At 42.3% G+C, this 17746-nt stretch overlaps 1 protein-coding gene across 1 annotated transcript in view; it reads left to right on the top strand.

Annotated features, from left to right (window-relative positions):
* Positions 1-17746, top strand: part of PEG3 (paternally expressed 3) — a 32520-nt gene that overhangs the window by 5908 nt on the left and 8866 nt on the right. The window contains exons 3-7 of the mRNA XM_080827769.1: positions 9168-9244; positions 11635-12114; positions 12734-12823; positions 13834-13989; positions 14071-14180. Of these exons, the coding sequence (XP_080683895.1) occupies positions 11721-12114; positions 12734-12823; positions 13834-13989; positions 14071-14180 (750 nt within the window). The 5' untranslated portion in view covers positions 9168-9244; positions 11635-11720. The remainder of the gene's footprint in view (positions 1-9167; positions 9245-11634; positions 12115-12733; positions 12824-13833; positions 13990-14070; positions 14181-17746) is intronic.

The following is a 17746-nucleotide window of genomic DNA, read 5'->3' as shown; positions in this document are numbered from 1 at the left end:
ACATTACGTGGAAAAGAGAGAACAGCAAAAGTTGTTCATTCCGTCAGCAAACATGGACACTATATGCCCAGTCTGGGATAGGACCATGTTAGATTCTGTGTCTCTGGAAGTGGGTAACACAGTCACTGACATCAGTATCTTCTGAATGAGAACTCTAGTTAGATGGAGAGTAAGAAAACATGCTCACCAAGATAGGTGGCCATGCTGATGGTATTATCATCTGGAGAAAGGCTCACATGCTGTCCCAGGTGGGCCCCTAGGAATGGATTTGTTTATTCCTGGCCTCAGTGAATGCTCCAAGTAGCTCATGTCTGATGCTGAAGCCTGTGGAGACTCAGGAACCTTATTTTAGCTAAGGACTCATGTTAGTAGGTACACATGGCTGAAGCTCACGAGACTTCTAGAAACCCTACTGACATATTAATTTATGTTGAAAAATAGTGTGGCTAAAGTACAATGTTCCTGTTTTCTCAATTTTGGTTTATCAATTTATGGTGGGAGATAAGTATAGCAGGGACCCAAATACTCAAAAGTATGTATGATAAGCAAATTCTTTCCCTGTATGCAGACCTACATGGGAAGTGAAACCATAATGAGCAGGTTGCTTGGTGACTATGGAATCAAAATGAGAGGATGCAGACAAGGTTTAATAGCACTGGCCTGTAAAGTAGCCTGGTGCCACCATCTGGTGCAGTGAAGCTCTTGGTAGGATTACTAGGACACCAGAAGCCCCTTGTCTACAGTCCCCTTCCTCCCCAATTTCCATTCAGATTAGGTCTAACCAGAGCAGCCCTTTTCTGTACATGGTTAGATGAACCATGCTTTGTGGCCTGCCTTTCCATGCTCTTTCTCTTTTGGGGGAAAAAAATCTGATCAGCTAATTATTGACATTTAAGTATGGTCAGATATGTCATACTGGTTCAGAAGACATTCTCTTTAAAGTAGCTTTATTCATCTTGAACTGTTTGGGATCTGATCATTAAACTAAACTCTGAGATACTGTTTCCTCTCTTCTGAAATTTTTGGGGAAACCCCACAGGAATGGACAACAACAAGGAAATTTTGCTGCAGTGTGGTAAGTGCTGAGCTTATGTGAGAGAGGTAAGCCCAGGGTGATGTGGAGATTACCCGAGAGGAGCCATGTAAAAGACCAGAGAGTAGAGATTGAGGCCAGTGTGGTAGGGAGAGTGGTCATTTACTCTTTGCGGACATTCCCATGTAAAATTGGTCCCCCAACAGCTCCTGTTGGCCATATGGTGCTGTTCACGGTCAGTTGGACAAGACCACACATCTAAGTCTAGAGCAGTGGTTCTCACTGTATAGCTCCTGGAGGGCTTGTTTGAATGCCTCTTGCCTAGAGTGTCACAGACCTCCTAAGTCATCATACCTGGAAAGGCAGCTACATATTTCACGAGTACCTCAGATAACTTTTGGCACCCCCAAATTTGAGAACCACTACCCTAGAAGAACTTGAGCCATGGTGTGCACTTGCAAATTCGGAGAGCTTGAGTTGTTAGTCTCTCGGCACTGGGCACTTCACCGGGAGGTGAGGTAGGACTGGGACAGGGGCAGCATTTACCCATGTGCATGCTGAAGTAGAGACTGTCGGTCTGCAGAAAGAGGCAGGAGAATGGAGCAAATGAGGAGAGAGGAGACTGCACACCATGCTGTCCCTGAGAAATGAAGAAAGTAACTGCCTCGCTTCCTGACTTTAAAGTTCTCAATTCCAGCCCCCTTGGATGAGGTAGGTAGAATGAGTGAGGGGGCTGAATCTAGGTGCACCGTGATGAGGGACCAAAGTAAGTAAGTAGAGATGGGGATAAAGAAGCTCTCTTGGAGCTTCTTTCTCAACTGATGGGATGTGGGGAGCCTGAGGTCAAACAGTGGGGTCACAGGATTTCTTTATCTCTCCTTACACATCCCGCTCAGGTTTCCAAGCCTCTGGTAATGTGTTATTTGCGTTCTTCCGAGTTCAGTTAAATTATTGACCCACTGATCCTTTGAGGCCAGAGACCCTGCGCTTATAGCAGGGACACCTGATGAATTTCATCCTTGTTTCAGTTACATGAGTTGTGAGACACATATTTTTGTTTTCTGTTCCTGAAATAGAGAAGTGAAGTGCTTTAAAACATTTAAAGAATAGCACTAAAGCTGCAGCATAAACCACAATGGCAACACTGTTGTCCTGGCAGCAGCACTGTCCTGTGGTTTTAGGTGGTCAAGCTCATGTCTGAAATTCACTCCATATAAAATGTTTGTAATGCAGTAACATTTCATGGTTAGACATCCAGTGTGTGTAAGAACAGATATTTGGAGGTTAAAGAACAGCTAGAATTTACTTCAGATTCTTATATTCAAAAAATGTTTTTCAGTTGTGAACTTAGGAAAACATTTAAACTAAAATGCAAAAAGAAATGGAAGTATCTTTTATTACTTTTTAAAAAAATTTTCCCTGGTTTATGAAATCTTTACTCAAGATTTATGTGGAAGTTTTCTTCTGGTTTAGTTTATACTTACTTCCATATGTTTAAATATTTTTGTAATTTTTAACACAAGTGAGAGATCATACCCAATTCATTAATGTTTCAGACTCAAGTTATAAGAGTGCAGGTTTGTAGGATGTGAGACAGTGGTTGGGAGGAACGTGTGATATGCCATCTGGAGAGCTCAGAATGTGTCCACCACATTTTCAGTCTCCATTTACATGGATGTGTTTTTTTATGCATGTACATGTACTACTTTGTCGCTGTTTAACAGTGTCTACAAGAATTTTTGTATAAATACACTTCCCACTTACAGCTTTGCTTTCTAAAAATTGCATTATATTCTTTTGTGTGGATATTTTCATCATTTTCTTACATATAAATGTCATGTGTACTGTACAAAATTTATACCTTATTTTTAACTTAATGCTTCAAAAGTTTTTTTACATTAGGGGTTTCCGTCAAGTTTAAATAAACCAGTGTGTTTGTAGAATGGAATACTATGTGGCCTTTAGAAAGAATGATGTAGATCTGTATGCACTAGTACAGAAAGATAACCATCATAAATTACTAGGTTTTACAGTGCACACATAAGGGGCACCTGGCTGGCTCAGTGGGTAGAGCATGTGACTTTTGATCTTGTGGTTGTGAGTTCAAGCCCCATGTTGGTGGAAAGTTTATTTTAAAAAAACATAAAAAAAAGCATACTCACGCAGAACTCCTAATGTGATCTCATGTAGGTAAAAGTGAGATGCTACTCTATATATGGATGTTGGAAGGTTTAGAATAGCAACAAATTTGATCGATGGGTCTGGCTTGTAGTTTCTTCATCAAATATTCTGTAACTGAACATTGCGCTATCTTCTGTGTTTGTAATCAGAAATAAAATTTTTTGAAAACATGACTTAATGGCTACATAACATTCTATTAAAGATTTTTATCTGTTTTCATTCCTTCCTGTTTGAAAATTTTGGAAGAATGCTGTTTTTTGAGTACACTGATTTATTTTGGTGTGAACAAAGTATGTTTGTTATTGGCCTTAGTGGTCTTAGCCTTCTAGCGATGTTTTGAAATAAAGAATTTCTTGTCAGGAGGCCAGATACCAACACCGGTTTTATTATTCTTTCCTAATGTCAAAGGCTATCTCCAGCCTCCTTGGAAAGCATACTTGAATAACTGGTCAGAAATTAAAGTGTTGGCTGTCACCTCTTACCACGTTTGTTAAAATTACTTTACTACTTAGTCCTCAGCAAGTTTATAGTTTGTATTTAGACAGTTAATGCTTTTCTTGACTGAAAGACCTTTCTTTATTGTAAACTAAATCCTGCATGTGTATATACTTCCTTGCAAGTCAGTTTTTGGACTGCATTAGCTCTGTTGGTGTATTTGTCTTAACACTCGCATCATTGTGTTGGAAAGAATACTTTATGTTTTCATATATTTGGGTCATTTTACAGGCAACTCCTTCCTCCCACCACACACATACCTTACTCAAAATTCTCCTGATATTTTTGTACATTTATTTACCTAGAGGAATTGGATTCTCATTTTGTTAAAACTACCCCCTGTTACTGAATCTTAATTTATGTTCAAGGAAGGATTGACACAAATTTCCACATTCCCATCTGAAAACGTATGTTTTCGTTTATTAGGACTTGTTTTATGTTCTGTACATTTAAAATTTTTGTTTGGGGTTCCAAATACTTCGTTGAATTTATGGGAATTTATTTTGTTATTAATGGGCTTCTTTTCTTGTATTTATTGTTACGGTTTTTCAGCTCAAAATAATGCTTTTTCCACATGACGCCTTTCATTTCTTCAGTTGTGTTTACTAGGTTTTTTCCAGAATACCATTGAATGGTAGTTGTGGTGGAGGACCTCCTTTCCTTGTCCTCACCTTTAGTTGGAATAGTTTCAGTGTTTGACGTGCTTCCTTGCATTTATTTGAGATAAATCTTTTTTCTTAAATGGTCTCCTACTTTTACTTTTGCTAAGAACAAAATAAGGAGAGGCTATTGAAGTTTAAGGAGAAGGAGAAGTATCAGGAGAGGCTATTGAAGTTTGCAAACGCTTTTCAATGTATAACAGGGCTCACAGGGGTCCCTCCCTTCCCCCTTTAATAGATCATGTAGAATAGTCCATTGGGATTGGGATATCTTCCTTGTATTCCTGGAATAGGCTTTCATGGTTATGGGCTATTTAGATTTTCTAGATTGGATTTATTAAACATTTTTGCACTGAAGTACAAACAAATATTTATTGAACACCTTTTCTGTGCCAGTCCTATGAAGATAAAATACAATGATGGAAAAGGCAGCAGAGGCCTTGCCCTCAGGGACTTTGGGTATAAGTGCGGGCACTCTCGTTTCTACTGGCTTCATGCATCTTCAAGCACATCTCATTATATGGGTAAATTGTTATTGTTGGCCTTTCTGGGCATCCTTGGAGGGGTTCCCCCTTAGCCTCAACATTTCATGCGATCATATCAGGCAAACCTTCAGCCAACTCCTTTTTGATGCTTTGGTCTCAGCCACCTCCACACCTGTATCTTCTGTTTTCTTTAACTGTAGGCTGGACTGGGGAAGTGGGGGCGAAGTGGGTAGAGCAGTCATGCTGACGTGAGTATGGGGCCCTAGCAGGTACTAAGCATATCTGGCCCCATTCTTAGTTGCCCTTTGGACTGCAGATGGAGGACAGAGTGAGTCAAGGTTAAGGGCTGGGTCACGTGGCCAGCGGGGCACCTAACCTCATCTCACAGGGCTCACCTGCTCTTAGGTATCCCAGTGGGAGGACGTTGACCAGTGTTTTGTTTTCCTGAGTTGGACTCTTGATGACTCTGGTAGGACTGCGTTATACAACAGCACACCGACAGCAGAATACTTCTCTGACATGTGCTTGTCCCTTCCCGTGACTTTGTGTGTAAAATGATGTCACCTGCCGTCATTTACTGCCACAGCTTTTTAGCACTGCAGGTGTTAGCTTTTATGAACTGGAAATTAGATACACATATAAAGACTCAATTGTCTTTATATGTGTATCTTTATATGTGTATCAGCCAACTTTTTAGCTCTTATTTTTATCTTACTAATATTTTATTTACTTGACTGTCCTTAAATGGAGACTTTCTGGTTCAAAAGGAATGGGTATTTTTAGTGTTTTTAAGCCATTTGCTGAAACGGCATTCAGAAACATGGTTCATGTCTGCACCAGCCAGCTTCTCACCAACATCAGGTTTTCTTTTTTTGATTTTGATTTTTGAAATATTTGCCCATTTGATAAGCCAAAAAAATGTTCACCATCATATTTCTCATTTCTTTGATTTCTGATATAACTGTTGGATCTTATCACTGATTTTATGAACTGTGTGTTTTTATTTTCACGTTGAGACACTTACCTTTCTCTTACTATTTTCTAAGAGCTTTTCACATTTCAAATATTAACGGTTATCTATATTGCGAAATATTTTCCCCCTCGTCTTCTGGTTTGTTTTTGTTTTGGTTGCTTTTTATAGTGCTATAGAAAATTTGTTACCCATTTTTAGTTTCACGTCTGCTGAGTAGTGGTTTTTCAGTGGTCTCTGCTGTTGGAATTCTGCTCGAGCATTCTCCTTCCTGTACCTGTTCTTTGCTGTTGTAAACAGTGCCTCTGTGAACACACTGGTGAAATCTATCTTTGTGCAGTGGACAGATAAGTCTATTAGGTTTCAGAGGTGAAATCACTAGCATAGTAGGGGATGGCATTGCATTTATATGCTAATAATTGCTGGATATCTGAGGAATATATTCAAGTTAGAGCTGCAATTTCCATATGTCATTCTTGGGTATCAGAAGTTCCACAGTTGGTTCTTTGGGGTTTTTCTAAATTGACTGCCATCTGGTTTAGGGTGTTACCTGACTCCAGCAGGGTGGGATGGGTAGGGAGGGGAGAAGACCCCCCCTCAGCATTAAGGTGTCAGTGTTGTGTTACCTACGCAGTGGGCAGCACAGTCTCTAAGGCCTCTAGTGCTTTTGTTTATTGTTTTGTTTCAACTTTGAATTTATTTTTTTGACTAGGTAATACATGCTCATGGTAAAAAATAAATAAATAAAAACAAAAAATAAAAGGAGAATATACAGTGAAAAAGTAAGTTTCCCTTCTCTCCCTGGCCCCCAGTTCCCTTCCCAGGAGGCAGTCACTATTGATCACTAATAGCAGTCTCATATATATCCTTACAGAAATCATCTGTTTAGGTAAATGCATCTGTTTTTATAGCTTCTTAGAATGCTGTACACATTGTTGTGTCCCATTTTGTACTGAACTACCTTAGAGAGCGTCTCATAGCCATTTATTTACAATTGCCTCATTATTTTAAAAGGTTTCATAATCATTAGATGAATATGTACTGTATTTTGTGCATTTCAGCAGTGCTTCAATGAATATATTTTGCACGTGTCGTTACATATATCTAGGATAAATTCATGGAAATAGAATTTAGAGGACAGGGTATGTACATTTAAAATTCTGATAAATTATCCAAATTGCCCTCCATAGAATCTACATTGCAATAAGCACTATGTGAGTATCCCAGTTTCCTCATACAGATGTATATATTGTCCGTGTTTATGATTACTCTGTTCTAAAGGCCCCAAACTCCCAGATCTCAAATGACTTTCCTCTGCCGTTGTGGGAAGGAATTGTTAGGGTCTGATTCTTTTTTTTAAGGTTTTCCTGTTAAAATAAAAAAAAAAAGGTAATGGTCTTACTCACCAAGGGCTATTTATTCCCCTGGTTAGAAAAATCTATGAACACATTTAATGAAGATCATATTTGTTTGCTCTAGTCCTGAATTTCTTGAGTAAAGAAATGAGTGAATTTTTTGTATAGAACTCGACATCTATCTTGTGATAGGATTCATAAGGACATTTAAATGGTCATATTATTAATGAATAGAAAGTCCTTCATCTCTTTTCTGTGTTCTGGAAGGTGTTTTTTTTTTTTTTTTTAAGATTTTTATTTATTTGACAGACAGAGATCACAAGTAGGCAGAGAGGCAGGCAGAGAGAGAGAGGAGGAAGCAGGCTCCCTGCAGAGCAGAGAGCCTGATGTGGGGCTCGATCCCAGGACCCTGAGATCATGACCTGAGCCAAAGGCAGAGGCTTTAACCCACTGAGCCACCCAGGCGCCCTGGAAGGATTTTTATAACATGGTAAATTCATTGCTCGTGGAAATTTTACGGGAGGTTGCTCCTTAGTCTTTTAAAGTTTCTTCCCCAGATTTTGCTCTGCTTTCTGATCAGATTTGTCTGTTTCTATGTTCTTAGAAAAATTGTTGATTCCCTATCAAACTTTTTAACCCTAGAGTTCTTATATATAGTTCATTTACTGGTGCTTTATGCTTCAAATACATGCCTACTGGGAAGAAAAGTTAACATAGTAAGTATGTACCTATGTGAAGTGGGAGTTACCCTTTATATCTCCTGATTCTATTGTCAGGTTAGACAAGCCTGCCCTTGTTCCGTAATTATAAAAATTAATCTTTTGTTTATTTTGATTTTAGTGTTAGCATTTTTGTATATAGTATGACCTTTTCCCCTAAGTGAATGATTGGCTAGTTTTCCTATATACCAATCACCAAAGTAATTCATACATTCTCTGCTAGTTTGAAATGCCACTTTTCATGCCACTACTGGATACTTGACTATATATGGTTGACTCAGACTAAGATTCCTAAATGAATTCATTTTTTTTGTCATAAGTTACAAGTGCATCTTTTTTGTTGTTTTATTTCTTTGGCTTTGATGGTATAAACAAAACCATCATTTGTTATTTTTCTGTAGTCTTTCTGCCTTTAGGCATATTATAAAAGAACTTTCTTACCCTGAGATTATGTTAAAACATTTTTTAAATGTTGTGTTTGGTTTGTTGACCTTTGATACATGAATTCTTAAAATATTGATCCAAATGGAATTCCTCCAGGTCAACCTTAGAACCATTGCCAAGTTCCCAATGCTAATATTCTTTGAAGTTCCATATATTATAGATTGATTTGGGGGAGGTTTTAGAACTTTGATACACTAGATCTATACATCTCCCATGATTATGTTGTGTCTCTCCAGTTACTGCCTTTTATTACTATAATTTATAATTTTATTCACATGGTTGCTGTTGTCTTTTATTAAATCTTTTCTATCTTTATAATAGAAGTTCTCTTCCCATTTTTTAAAATTTATAATTGCTGAGACATTTTTAGGAAGTCTGTTATAAGTGATTTCCATATTAAATTCTTGTAAGGTCTGTTTGCATTGATTCACAGTGTCTGAGTGGATAGTCTTATATAAGTGAATGATAGTTTTACATCTTTCTTTATGCTTCAGATTTGTTTCTCTTACCTTGTTCTAATCGGCTAGAACTCTGTAGAATCATGTTCAACAGTGATAGTGTCAAAGACTTGTATCTGCTTTTATAACTGAGTTCGGTCTGTGGTTTGTGAGCGCTAGCTTTATCTTGGGTTTTTACAGTTTGAAAGCTGTTTCTCTCTGTTTGGTTTACATGACATGGGAATTGGACTTTTCTTGAATATGATATATAAAGCTCTCACCTCTAATGCTATCTGAATTCACAGCCATTTGGAGAATTAATTCTCTGACACTCTTTTTACATTTTTTCCCATGTTTGTCTGTATTTTTTTTTTTTTAACTGTCTGCAGGTTTGTTTCATTTTGGCTCTCTTCCTGTGGAAAGCTGCTTGTTCTGAAGTTCCAGAAAGGATCCTGTTCCCAAACAGGTACCCTGTTGCCTCTGAGAAGTTGGACTAGTGTTTTCTAGGGGACTGGAGTATTGCTCTGGAATCTGGATGCCAAAGAGCGGACGTGGGCTTTCTGCCCTTTTGTCCTTGCCATTCAGGCCTGCTGCTTTTTGGGAACTCTGCTCTTATCAGAGGCGGTCCCTCACAGCCAGGTCCTGGATAAAAAGGACTGTTCTCTCGTCCAGAGTGTTGCCCAGGCCCCCAGAGCCTTTTCCTTTGCCCTCTTCCTTCCCCTGCTTTGGATGTCTTCCGTCCAGAAGTGCCTCTGTCTCTGTGACTGCCTCTCCTTCTCGAGGAGGGCAGGGCAGTCAGAGAGGCAGTGTTTCATTCATGAGGGTCTTCATGATGGATGTGTGTTTGTGAGGCTTGGTGCTCCCAGGGATGGTGGTGGGAGAGGGCGTGGGAGGGCAGTTTGTGCATGAGTACCACGCAAGCCCGTCACTGCTAGGGGAACCCAGCGTGGCAGAGTTTGCTACATTTATTCCCAAATAATAAATGAAACACCTCGTTTTCTCTTTAGACATTAAAAAATAAAACCTTAATTTTAAACATACTTGGTTTCCTTTTAAAACAAAAACAAAACAAAACCAAAACAGAGAATTTTTGCTGCATATGGTTTTGTTCTTCTCTGGAAGTAAAGCCAGAAGTACAGAACTGTCGGGCGAGTTAGTTGACCCACCCAAAGCTAGATTTTGTTTCCATAGCGCCTGCTTCCTTGTACCATTTGTGGCTGTCCACAGGGAGACATGTATAGTCTTAATTGGTTATGTTAGAAAAAAGATGAATATCAGCTTTTTTACTCTGTCTAAAGGGTTTTTCTAAAAAGAGGGGGCAGATAATAAAAGAAAAATAAAGAACTAGGGGAATAAATGAAACCATACAGAGGATTATCAAACCTGGTTCTTTCAAGACAAACTTTGGCAAGATGGATCAAGGCAGAAGAATGTGTAATAGCATGAGGAAGCCTGACAGCCACTGCATCATATTCTTACTGTGCATGTGAATAACATACTTTTATCACCTTGGCTTCACCAATATTGCATTTAATTTCCCCCCAGTGTACTAGGCAGCACAGAGAGCTTCCCATATACCCACCAGGGCTTCCCACCCAGTTGTCTGGAGATACGGAGAAGGGGCTGGTAGAACAGTTGGCAGGCGAGGAGGGTGACACACCAGAATGCTCTTTCAGAAGCAGTGGCCTAGAGCTTAACCTAGGATGTTCTCTCTCTCTGGAAACTTCTCCAAGCTTCTGCAGGCACATAGTAATACTTGCCCTGTGTCTAAAATCAATTCTAGGATGGGTCTGTGTACGTTATTTTTGATAACGTTATTTCACTGTTGACACCTGACTTTGTGTTAACGCTGGCACTAGAGGACTCAGGGATAGAAAAGTTAATCTCTAATCCATTTAATAGAGTTTATAGTTTGCTGTGGGGAGAGGAGCATGTTAATTCCAGTATTTTTTAAAAAATGTGACGAGTACTTGCAGCACTTAAAAGATGAAGTACAGTAGGGACTCCTGGCTGGCTCAATGGGTTGAGTTTCTGCCTTCGGCTCAGGTCATGATCTCAGGGTCCTGGGATCGAGCCCCACATCGGACTCTGCTCGGCGGGGGGCCTGCTTCCCCCCACCCCCCCGCCTGCCTCTCTGCCTACTTAATGATCTCTGTCTGTCAAATAAATAAATAAAATCTTAAAAAAAAAAAAAAGATCAAGTACAGCTCAGGAAACGTACCTGAGGATGTGGTGCTAGCAGAGCCTGAGGCTGGGTTTTGGGGCAGGCACTCATCAGAAGGGTATGCAGTGCTGAGGGAAGGGGTCCTAAGCATACCAGCAAACTCTGCCACTCTGGCCAGTAGAACCTTCGGCAATGATAGAGATGTTCAGAAATAATCAGAAATGGCAGGCTTGGCCATCATTCCTTGTATTCCCTTTTCCATTTTTGCTGAAGAAAAAATTGACCTCCAGTTTCTGTAATGGCTAGCACCTTGAGCATTTCCCATGTGTGGACATTGGGTAGTTAGGCCTTTAGAAATACTAACTTATTTAATCTCAGTTTTAAAAGGGTTGAGGGCTTTTTTCCCCTTGTGTAGATAAGGGGACAGACTCTAGGATATTGAATCATTGCCCGAGGTCACAAAACCAGTTAGTAGCGGAGCTAACTCTCAAACAGGTGTGCCCAGAGGTCATGCTTGTAAGTCCTGTGTGAGGCCAATTTTGTGTGCTGTGTGTGTGTCTGTATATTGTGGGTTTATGCATCTCTGTCCCCTTGGCCTGTTCACAAAGCATTGTTGACCATGTAGGGCAGCCCTGCACTGCTGCCTGATCCTCAACTTCTGGGACATGTGTATATCTCCTTACGATCTACAGGTCCCTGAGTACTGACTGTCACAGGCTGCTGCGTCTTTCCTGTTGACTCATGTTTGGTTCCTCCAGTGAAAATTTTACTTAGAAAAATGCTGCCTCCAAAGTACTTGTCTGCCACCAAACCCAAGAAGTCTTGGGCCCCAGATCTGTATGAGCTAGACAGTGACTTGACTAAGGAGCCGGATGCCACCGTAAGAGAAGGTGCAACTGACCCTGAATTCTTTCATCAGAGGTTTCGAAATTTCCTCTACGTGGAATTTGTTGGGCCTCGGAAGACGCTGTTCAAACTCCGAAACCTCTGCCTTGATTGGCTGCAGCCGGAGACTCGCACTAAGGAGGAGATTATTGAGCTCTTGGTCCTTGAGCAGTACCTGACCATCCTTCCAGAAAAGATAAAGCCTTGGGTGCGGGCAAAAAAGCCAGAGAACTGTGAGAAGCTAGTTACTCTGCTGGAAAATTACAAGGGGATGTATGAGCCAGGAGGTGAGACTTTGTAGAAGCGTGGTAAAGGCTGTCAGGGAGCTGTGAGCTCCTGGGGGTTTGCAGCCTCAGCATTGTTGGTGTTCAAGGCTAGATCGCTCTCTTCGTTGGGGGGCTGGCTTGTTGTAGGACATACAGTGATATCTCTGGCCCTTCTCTACCCACGGGATACCAGTTGCATTCCCTCCCCAGCTGTGACAACTACAACATGATGTTGACAAATGTTCCCTGGGGAGTAGAACGCCCTGGTTAAGAACCACCACCCTAAGTGGTGTGAGAAGGAAAAGCAACACTTCATTGAGGGCCTCCATGAGGAATTGGTGAGCCTCCGTGGGCCTCACAACCCTGGTCCAGTCTCCCTTTCATGAAACAGAGGGTGTATTTCCCCTGAAAGTTGTCATGGCTGCTGTTTGGAGGTGAGGTGGGAGGGCAGTCGCAGCTCTTGCCAGCCCAGGAGCAGTAGGAAGCTAAGGGATGAGAGGATCTGATCACTCCTGGTCCAACCTGTTGAGGTTGGGGGTTAGTGCGATAGGGGCAAGAACAGACTCCACTTGGGGGATCGATTTCGAGAACACAGGCCAGAGGTGATAAAGCATTAAGTCAGTGTCTGGTGTCCTCTCAGACGACAACAGCAGTGACCTCCACAGCGAAGACAGCATGAGCCGGAAGGGAGCAGAGTCCCCGCCGCCACGCTCCGCCTCCTCTTTCTGTAGTGAGTAACCCTGTCCGATTATGCTCCCCCCGCATCGGGCATGCTTCCAGACTTCAGCCTAACTTGCCCTCCACCAAGCCTGCCGCATGGTATAAAAGTGCATGGTGGGCATGAAGTCTTCAGGGAAGACAGCAGCACCTTCCCCAGGGCAGCTGCTGCTATTTACAGAACTGAGCGGAAAGTAAATTAATTGATGACATAATGAGACTTTTTTTTTAAATTAAAGCAGATAGCAGTATGTGGCATGAAATACAATTTTTTTAAGATTTTATTAAAATATCTGAGAGAGAGTGAGGGGAGGGAGAGGGAGAAACACTCAGATCCTGAGCAGGGAGCCTGACGTGGAGCTCAATCCCAGGATCATGATCTGAGCCAAAGGCAGTCGCTCAACCAACTGAGCTGCCCAGGCACCCCTGCAATTTTCTTTTTAAATAGTGAGATAGTATTTAAAGCTGTTGGAAATTTGTAGCAGGCTATTTGAAGGTATGCCCACACCCTCCCCAAGAGGAACAAAGTCCATTACTACTTTGTTTCTAAAAGCTATTTTATCTGTTAAAGGTTCTTCAGTGAACTTTCTAAAAGGAGGCTTGCTTTTGGGAAGGGCATGTGTTTTGTTTCTTTGGAGTAGTGTAATGTGCCCATTAAGATAGTCAGGGGTAAGCCCAATAGCAGAGAGTCTGAAGTCATTGTCCTAAGTGTGGGTTTGAGTATGTAGGAAATGGGAAACCAACAGGAGTGTTTGAAGGGGAACTAACCTCTAAACCAACCTTTGGAACTTGCTTTGCAGTATGCCCCACTTGAGCAAAGCCTCCAGAAATGGTGTTCCAGGTCTAGGGTAATAGGAAAAGTCCAGTTCATGCTTAGGACTCTGGAAACCTCATTGTGGGATCCCTTTCATCAAGGGAAGAGCAAGGAGAGTGTTCCTTTCCCAAGTGGTATGTGCGCACACAAAGGGAGAACACACGTGTCAGAACATTTTTGTTAACTTCTGGAATGTCTGGCTTTCTCAGGTGACCGGGACCGGGAATGGGACCAGGACTGGGATCAGGACCGGGACCGGAATCGGGACTGGGGGCTGGACTGGGACCGGGAGCGGGAACAGAGAGGGAGGAGCAGAGACCTGGAGTCTCGAGACCGCTGGCCGTACACCAGGAATCCCAGGAGCAGTAAGTCACCTGCTTGACGTCCTGATGAACGTGCAGGGTTAGACTGGGCCTTGTCCTTCATGATGTCTTTTCTCTTCCCAGGACTTCCTCAACGGGATCTTTCCCTTCCTCTGATGGAGAAAACAACTTTCGCGATGGAAAGGGAGTGCAAACGTAGGGACTCCGTGATGGATTATGAGTCAAGATCCCAGGTATGCTTAGGTTTCCTCTCTTTCTGGAAAGGCCATCTTCTTTTCATGGCAGAGATGCCTTTCTTTCCCAGGAGGGTATGTTCATCTGCTCCCTAGCATCCCAGCTGGCTGTAGGGAGGGGGTAATTACTCCCTGCAAGGAGCCCAGGCCCGTCCCCAGAGGTGGCAAGTGGCTGGGGCGACTCCTGCCTATTTTCCCATTTATCCACATAGTCAGAGGAAACACTTTTCCACTCAGCATCTGAGTCGTGCTGTGGTCATGTCTGTTGTTCCTGTTGGGCCAGGGAAGCAGAACTGTTCTGGAGAGCTTTCTGGCCGGCCCACTGTGGGGAGCCAAGGAAGTGGCCAGGTCATACAGCAGACTGGCAAGTGAGAGCAGAGGCTCTGGAGCCAAGAAGAGCCGGGCTCTGGGTTTGAAGCCCAGCTCTGCCACCTGTTGGGTGTGCAGCCTTGGACCATTTACTTAAGCAAGCTGAACCTCAGTTTCCTCATCTGTAGGATGGATGTGGCGATTAGCTCAGCAGGGCTGCCGGGAGGCGTGAGTGCGATTCATATGTATATATGAAGTGCTTAACATGACACCTGGCATGGGCAGTAATTTTAAGAGGTGGTATGCTGGGGAAATTGGTGAGGGGAAAAAGGACTTGGGATTTGAGCTGACCTTTAAGGAGACAGGTCACTTAAACGTGGCATCGTAAAGGGCAGCCACAGCATTGAAAGGGCTTTGAGAGGAAGCGGGTAGCTGAGTGTGAGGAGCCTGCGTCTCCTCTTAACTATTAAGGACCTCCCCCAGGTCAAGGAGTGCAGTAGTGACTGAGATAATTAGGGTCCCTGGATGCCCTGGAAGCTTTGAGACTTATAACAGAGAAGGGCATTCAACAATCCCACAAATAAATTTCCATATAAATACCATATATGTTAATTATACAGAGTGCTGTTAAGGAAAAATTGGGAGTTACAACAAGAAATTGTCATGGGCATCTTGGTTTGGATTTGAAAGGAGATCTCCTGAAGGCAGTAACATTTGACAGCTGAAGGACAGGACCACTTGACTAGGTGACGTGTTGGGTTCAGGAGATCGCAGGTGAAGGCCCTGAGGCAGGAACCAAAGGCCAGGTTAGCCAGAACACAGAGAGCAAGAGACCCAAGACATCCTGAAGCCTGGGTAGGCCTGGTTGCTGGTGTCCTGTAGCCAAGTGGAGAGCTCAGGTCTATCCCCAGTGCACTGAGATATATTAGTAATGGTGCCTGCAGTGAGATTTATGAGTTGGGATCAGCTGACGGAGGGCTTTGTGTCCTACCCTGAGAGGTCTGTCATTTGTCCTCTGTTTCAGGCAAGCAAGGATCCACAGGTGTGTATGAGAAGGGCGGATGGGTAGCGTCCGGGTATTGAAAGCAGAGCTCTTGCAGCAGCAGAAGGATGTGGGAGAAGGTGGATGGGGTCAGAGGTGACTCAGTCCCTCCAGCCCTTGTGTCAGGGAAACAATCTAAGTTTGTGACACACTTAGTTTTTCACTAATTTTGATGCTTTATTTGAAGAAACCAAAGTAACCAAAATTTTAGGAACCTAGATAAGAATACTAAATCATAGAATCTTTCTTAAATTTGATTTCGGGGGAAAAAAAATGCTCATTGATACGCATTTTCCACCCATGAAGCTGGTCTGCGATGAAGATCAGTGGCTCCCGAGCACTGCTATGCCAAATGGTCACTAAGTTTTCACTGATATGTGGGGAAATGAGAAATGCAAGTGTCCTTATTTGGGGAATGTTAGAATACTCTTATGGAACAAAGATGATGGGAGACTGGTAATTGACTTTTGTCTTATTTTGCTTTTTAAATGCCCTTCCTTGAGGGGCACCTGGATGGCACAGTTGGTTAAGCGTCCCAGCTCTTGATTTCAGCTCAGGTCTTGTCTCAGGGTCTTAAGTTCAGTCCCCAAGTCAGCCTCCATGCTGGGTGTGGAGCCTACTTTTAAAAAAACAAAAATGCCCTTCCTTGACTCTGAGAAGAGCTGGCTCCATGTCTGTGTCTTCTTAAATGTCTAGAAGCCACTGATTGCTGCTAACTCAGTGTGGTAGGAGTAGCAGCAAATGTAAATTATATTGTGAGGGTATACACAATAGAAAATCCTCACCCTCTTTTAGCTCTGTGTGTAAATCTCTGAATCACTTGGCGTGTGGGTCCTGCCGTGAAAGGGAAGTGGTGCCACGCTGCCCTCTGGGCGGTGCCCATTTGAGTGGAGCTTGATTGCTGCTGGTGCAAATTTAGATGCCATTTTGGTGGCATCTAATGCCAGCGACTGCTTTAGAGAAGCCCTCTTACGTAGATTATAACTTCACTTTAAATCAGAGCGCCATTTTTCTTTCATAGGAACAATGTAGTTAAAAATTTAACAGGCATTTATTTTACTCAATCAAATGGAGAGAAGAATATGAAAAATAGCCATTGCTTTTTGCCATTGTCCTTGGGGGTGTCTGTCAACACCAGGGATGGTGACCCTTCTGACTTCCCTGTGCCCCCCAAGTTCTTTAACTGCATCTGTTTCTCTGCTAATTCCCCAAGTTAAGAGCCCTAGTTCCCTTTCTCTCACCTGAAATGCATATATGTTCCCACCCACACTTTCCTTTGTAGCATAATAAACCAGTGCTGGGACTTAGGACGCACTGTCACAGACATGAGCATAGCATGACTTTTGCTCTTGAACTTGCTGTTGGGCAGGAGATTGGCACCCAGAAAAAACAAAGCAAGTCAGCTTTCTGGGGTGGCAGTTGTACCCAGTTTGCAGTGCCTCCTGAGCTATGTCGCTTGTTCGTTATTCTAGGAATTCTCAGCCTGGACCTAGAAAGGATTTCAGTTTTGAACTCTGCTTAGTTTTGGTTGTGGTTTTTGCTTTGTATCACTGGATGTTGGCAGGTGCATAGATGAGTCTTTGCTCTTAACTCCTAGTGTGTGTGCTTATTATCTTTCTCCGTAGGAAATACACCTAATTATGAATGCACTTTTTTTTTTGCTACATTTCATATGGCTATAATGCCACTTCCCAGAGAGAAACTGTAATAAATTTAATATCAAAATATCTTTATATAGTAATTTGGTGGTTTACGTTTTCTTTATGTAGTTTTTCTTGATGTTTAAACAACACATCACATTGCAGAAAATCATCACCCACAATATTGCACAGCAGGTTGATGCCTAACTCTCCATTTTATAGACGAAGAACCTGAGGCTCAGAAAGATTTCTTTTCCCAAGGTTGCATGGCTCATAAATGGTACAGTTCTCCTTTGACCCTTGAGTTTTCTCTGGCTCTAAAACCTGCAGGCTTTCCATGATGCTGTGTCTATCCTTAAGTCTGTCTCTAGGCCGTGGTGCCATACTCCCCGGGACCACACTTCCGTGAGACCAGTGACATTCTGGTGCAGCAGTAAGGAAAGAGCCTATGAGATCCCGCATAGAAGATTCTTCTGAGTAATGCAGGGAATTTAAAAATTACTTTTAGAGACATAGCTGTTACAGTGGAAGAGGCAGCTGTAAAATGAAGGCATTCAGTACTTAAAGTTACATCT

Source organism: Martes martes (assembly GCF_963455335.1).
Source record: "Martes martes genome assembly, chromosome: 17".
Classification (NCBI taxonomy): Eukaryota; Metazoa; Chordata; class Mammalia; order Carnivora; family Mustelidae; genus Martes; species Martes martes.
The sequence above is the reverse complement of the archived record's forward strand: the minus strand, read 5'-3'. Positions and strand labels throughout refer to the sequence as shown.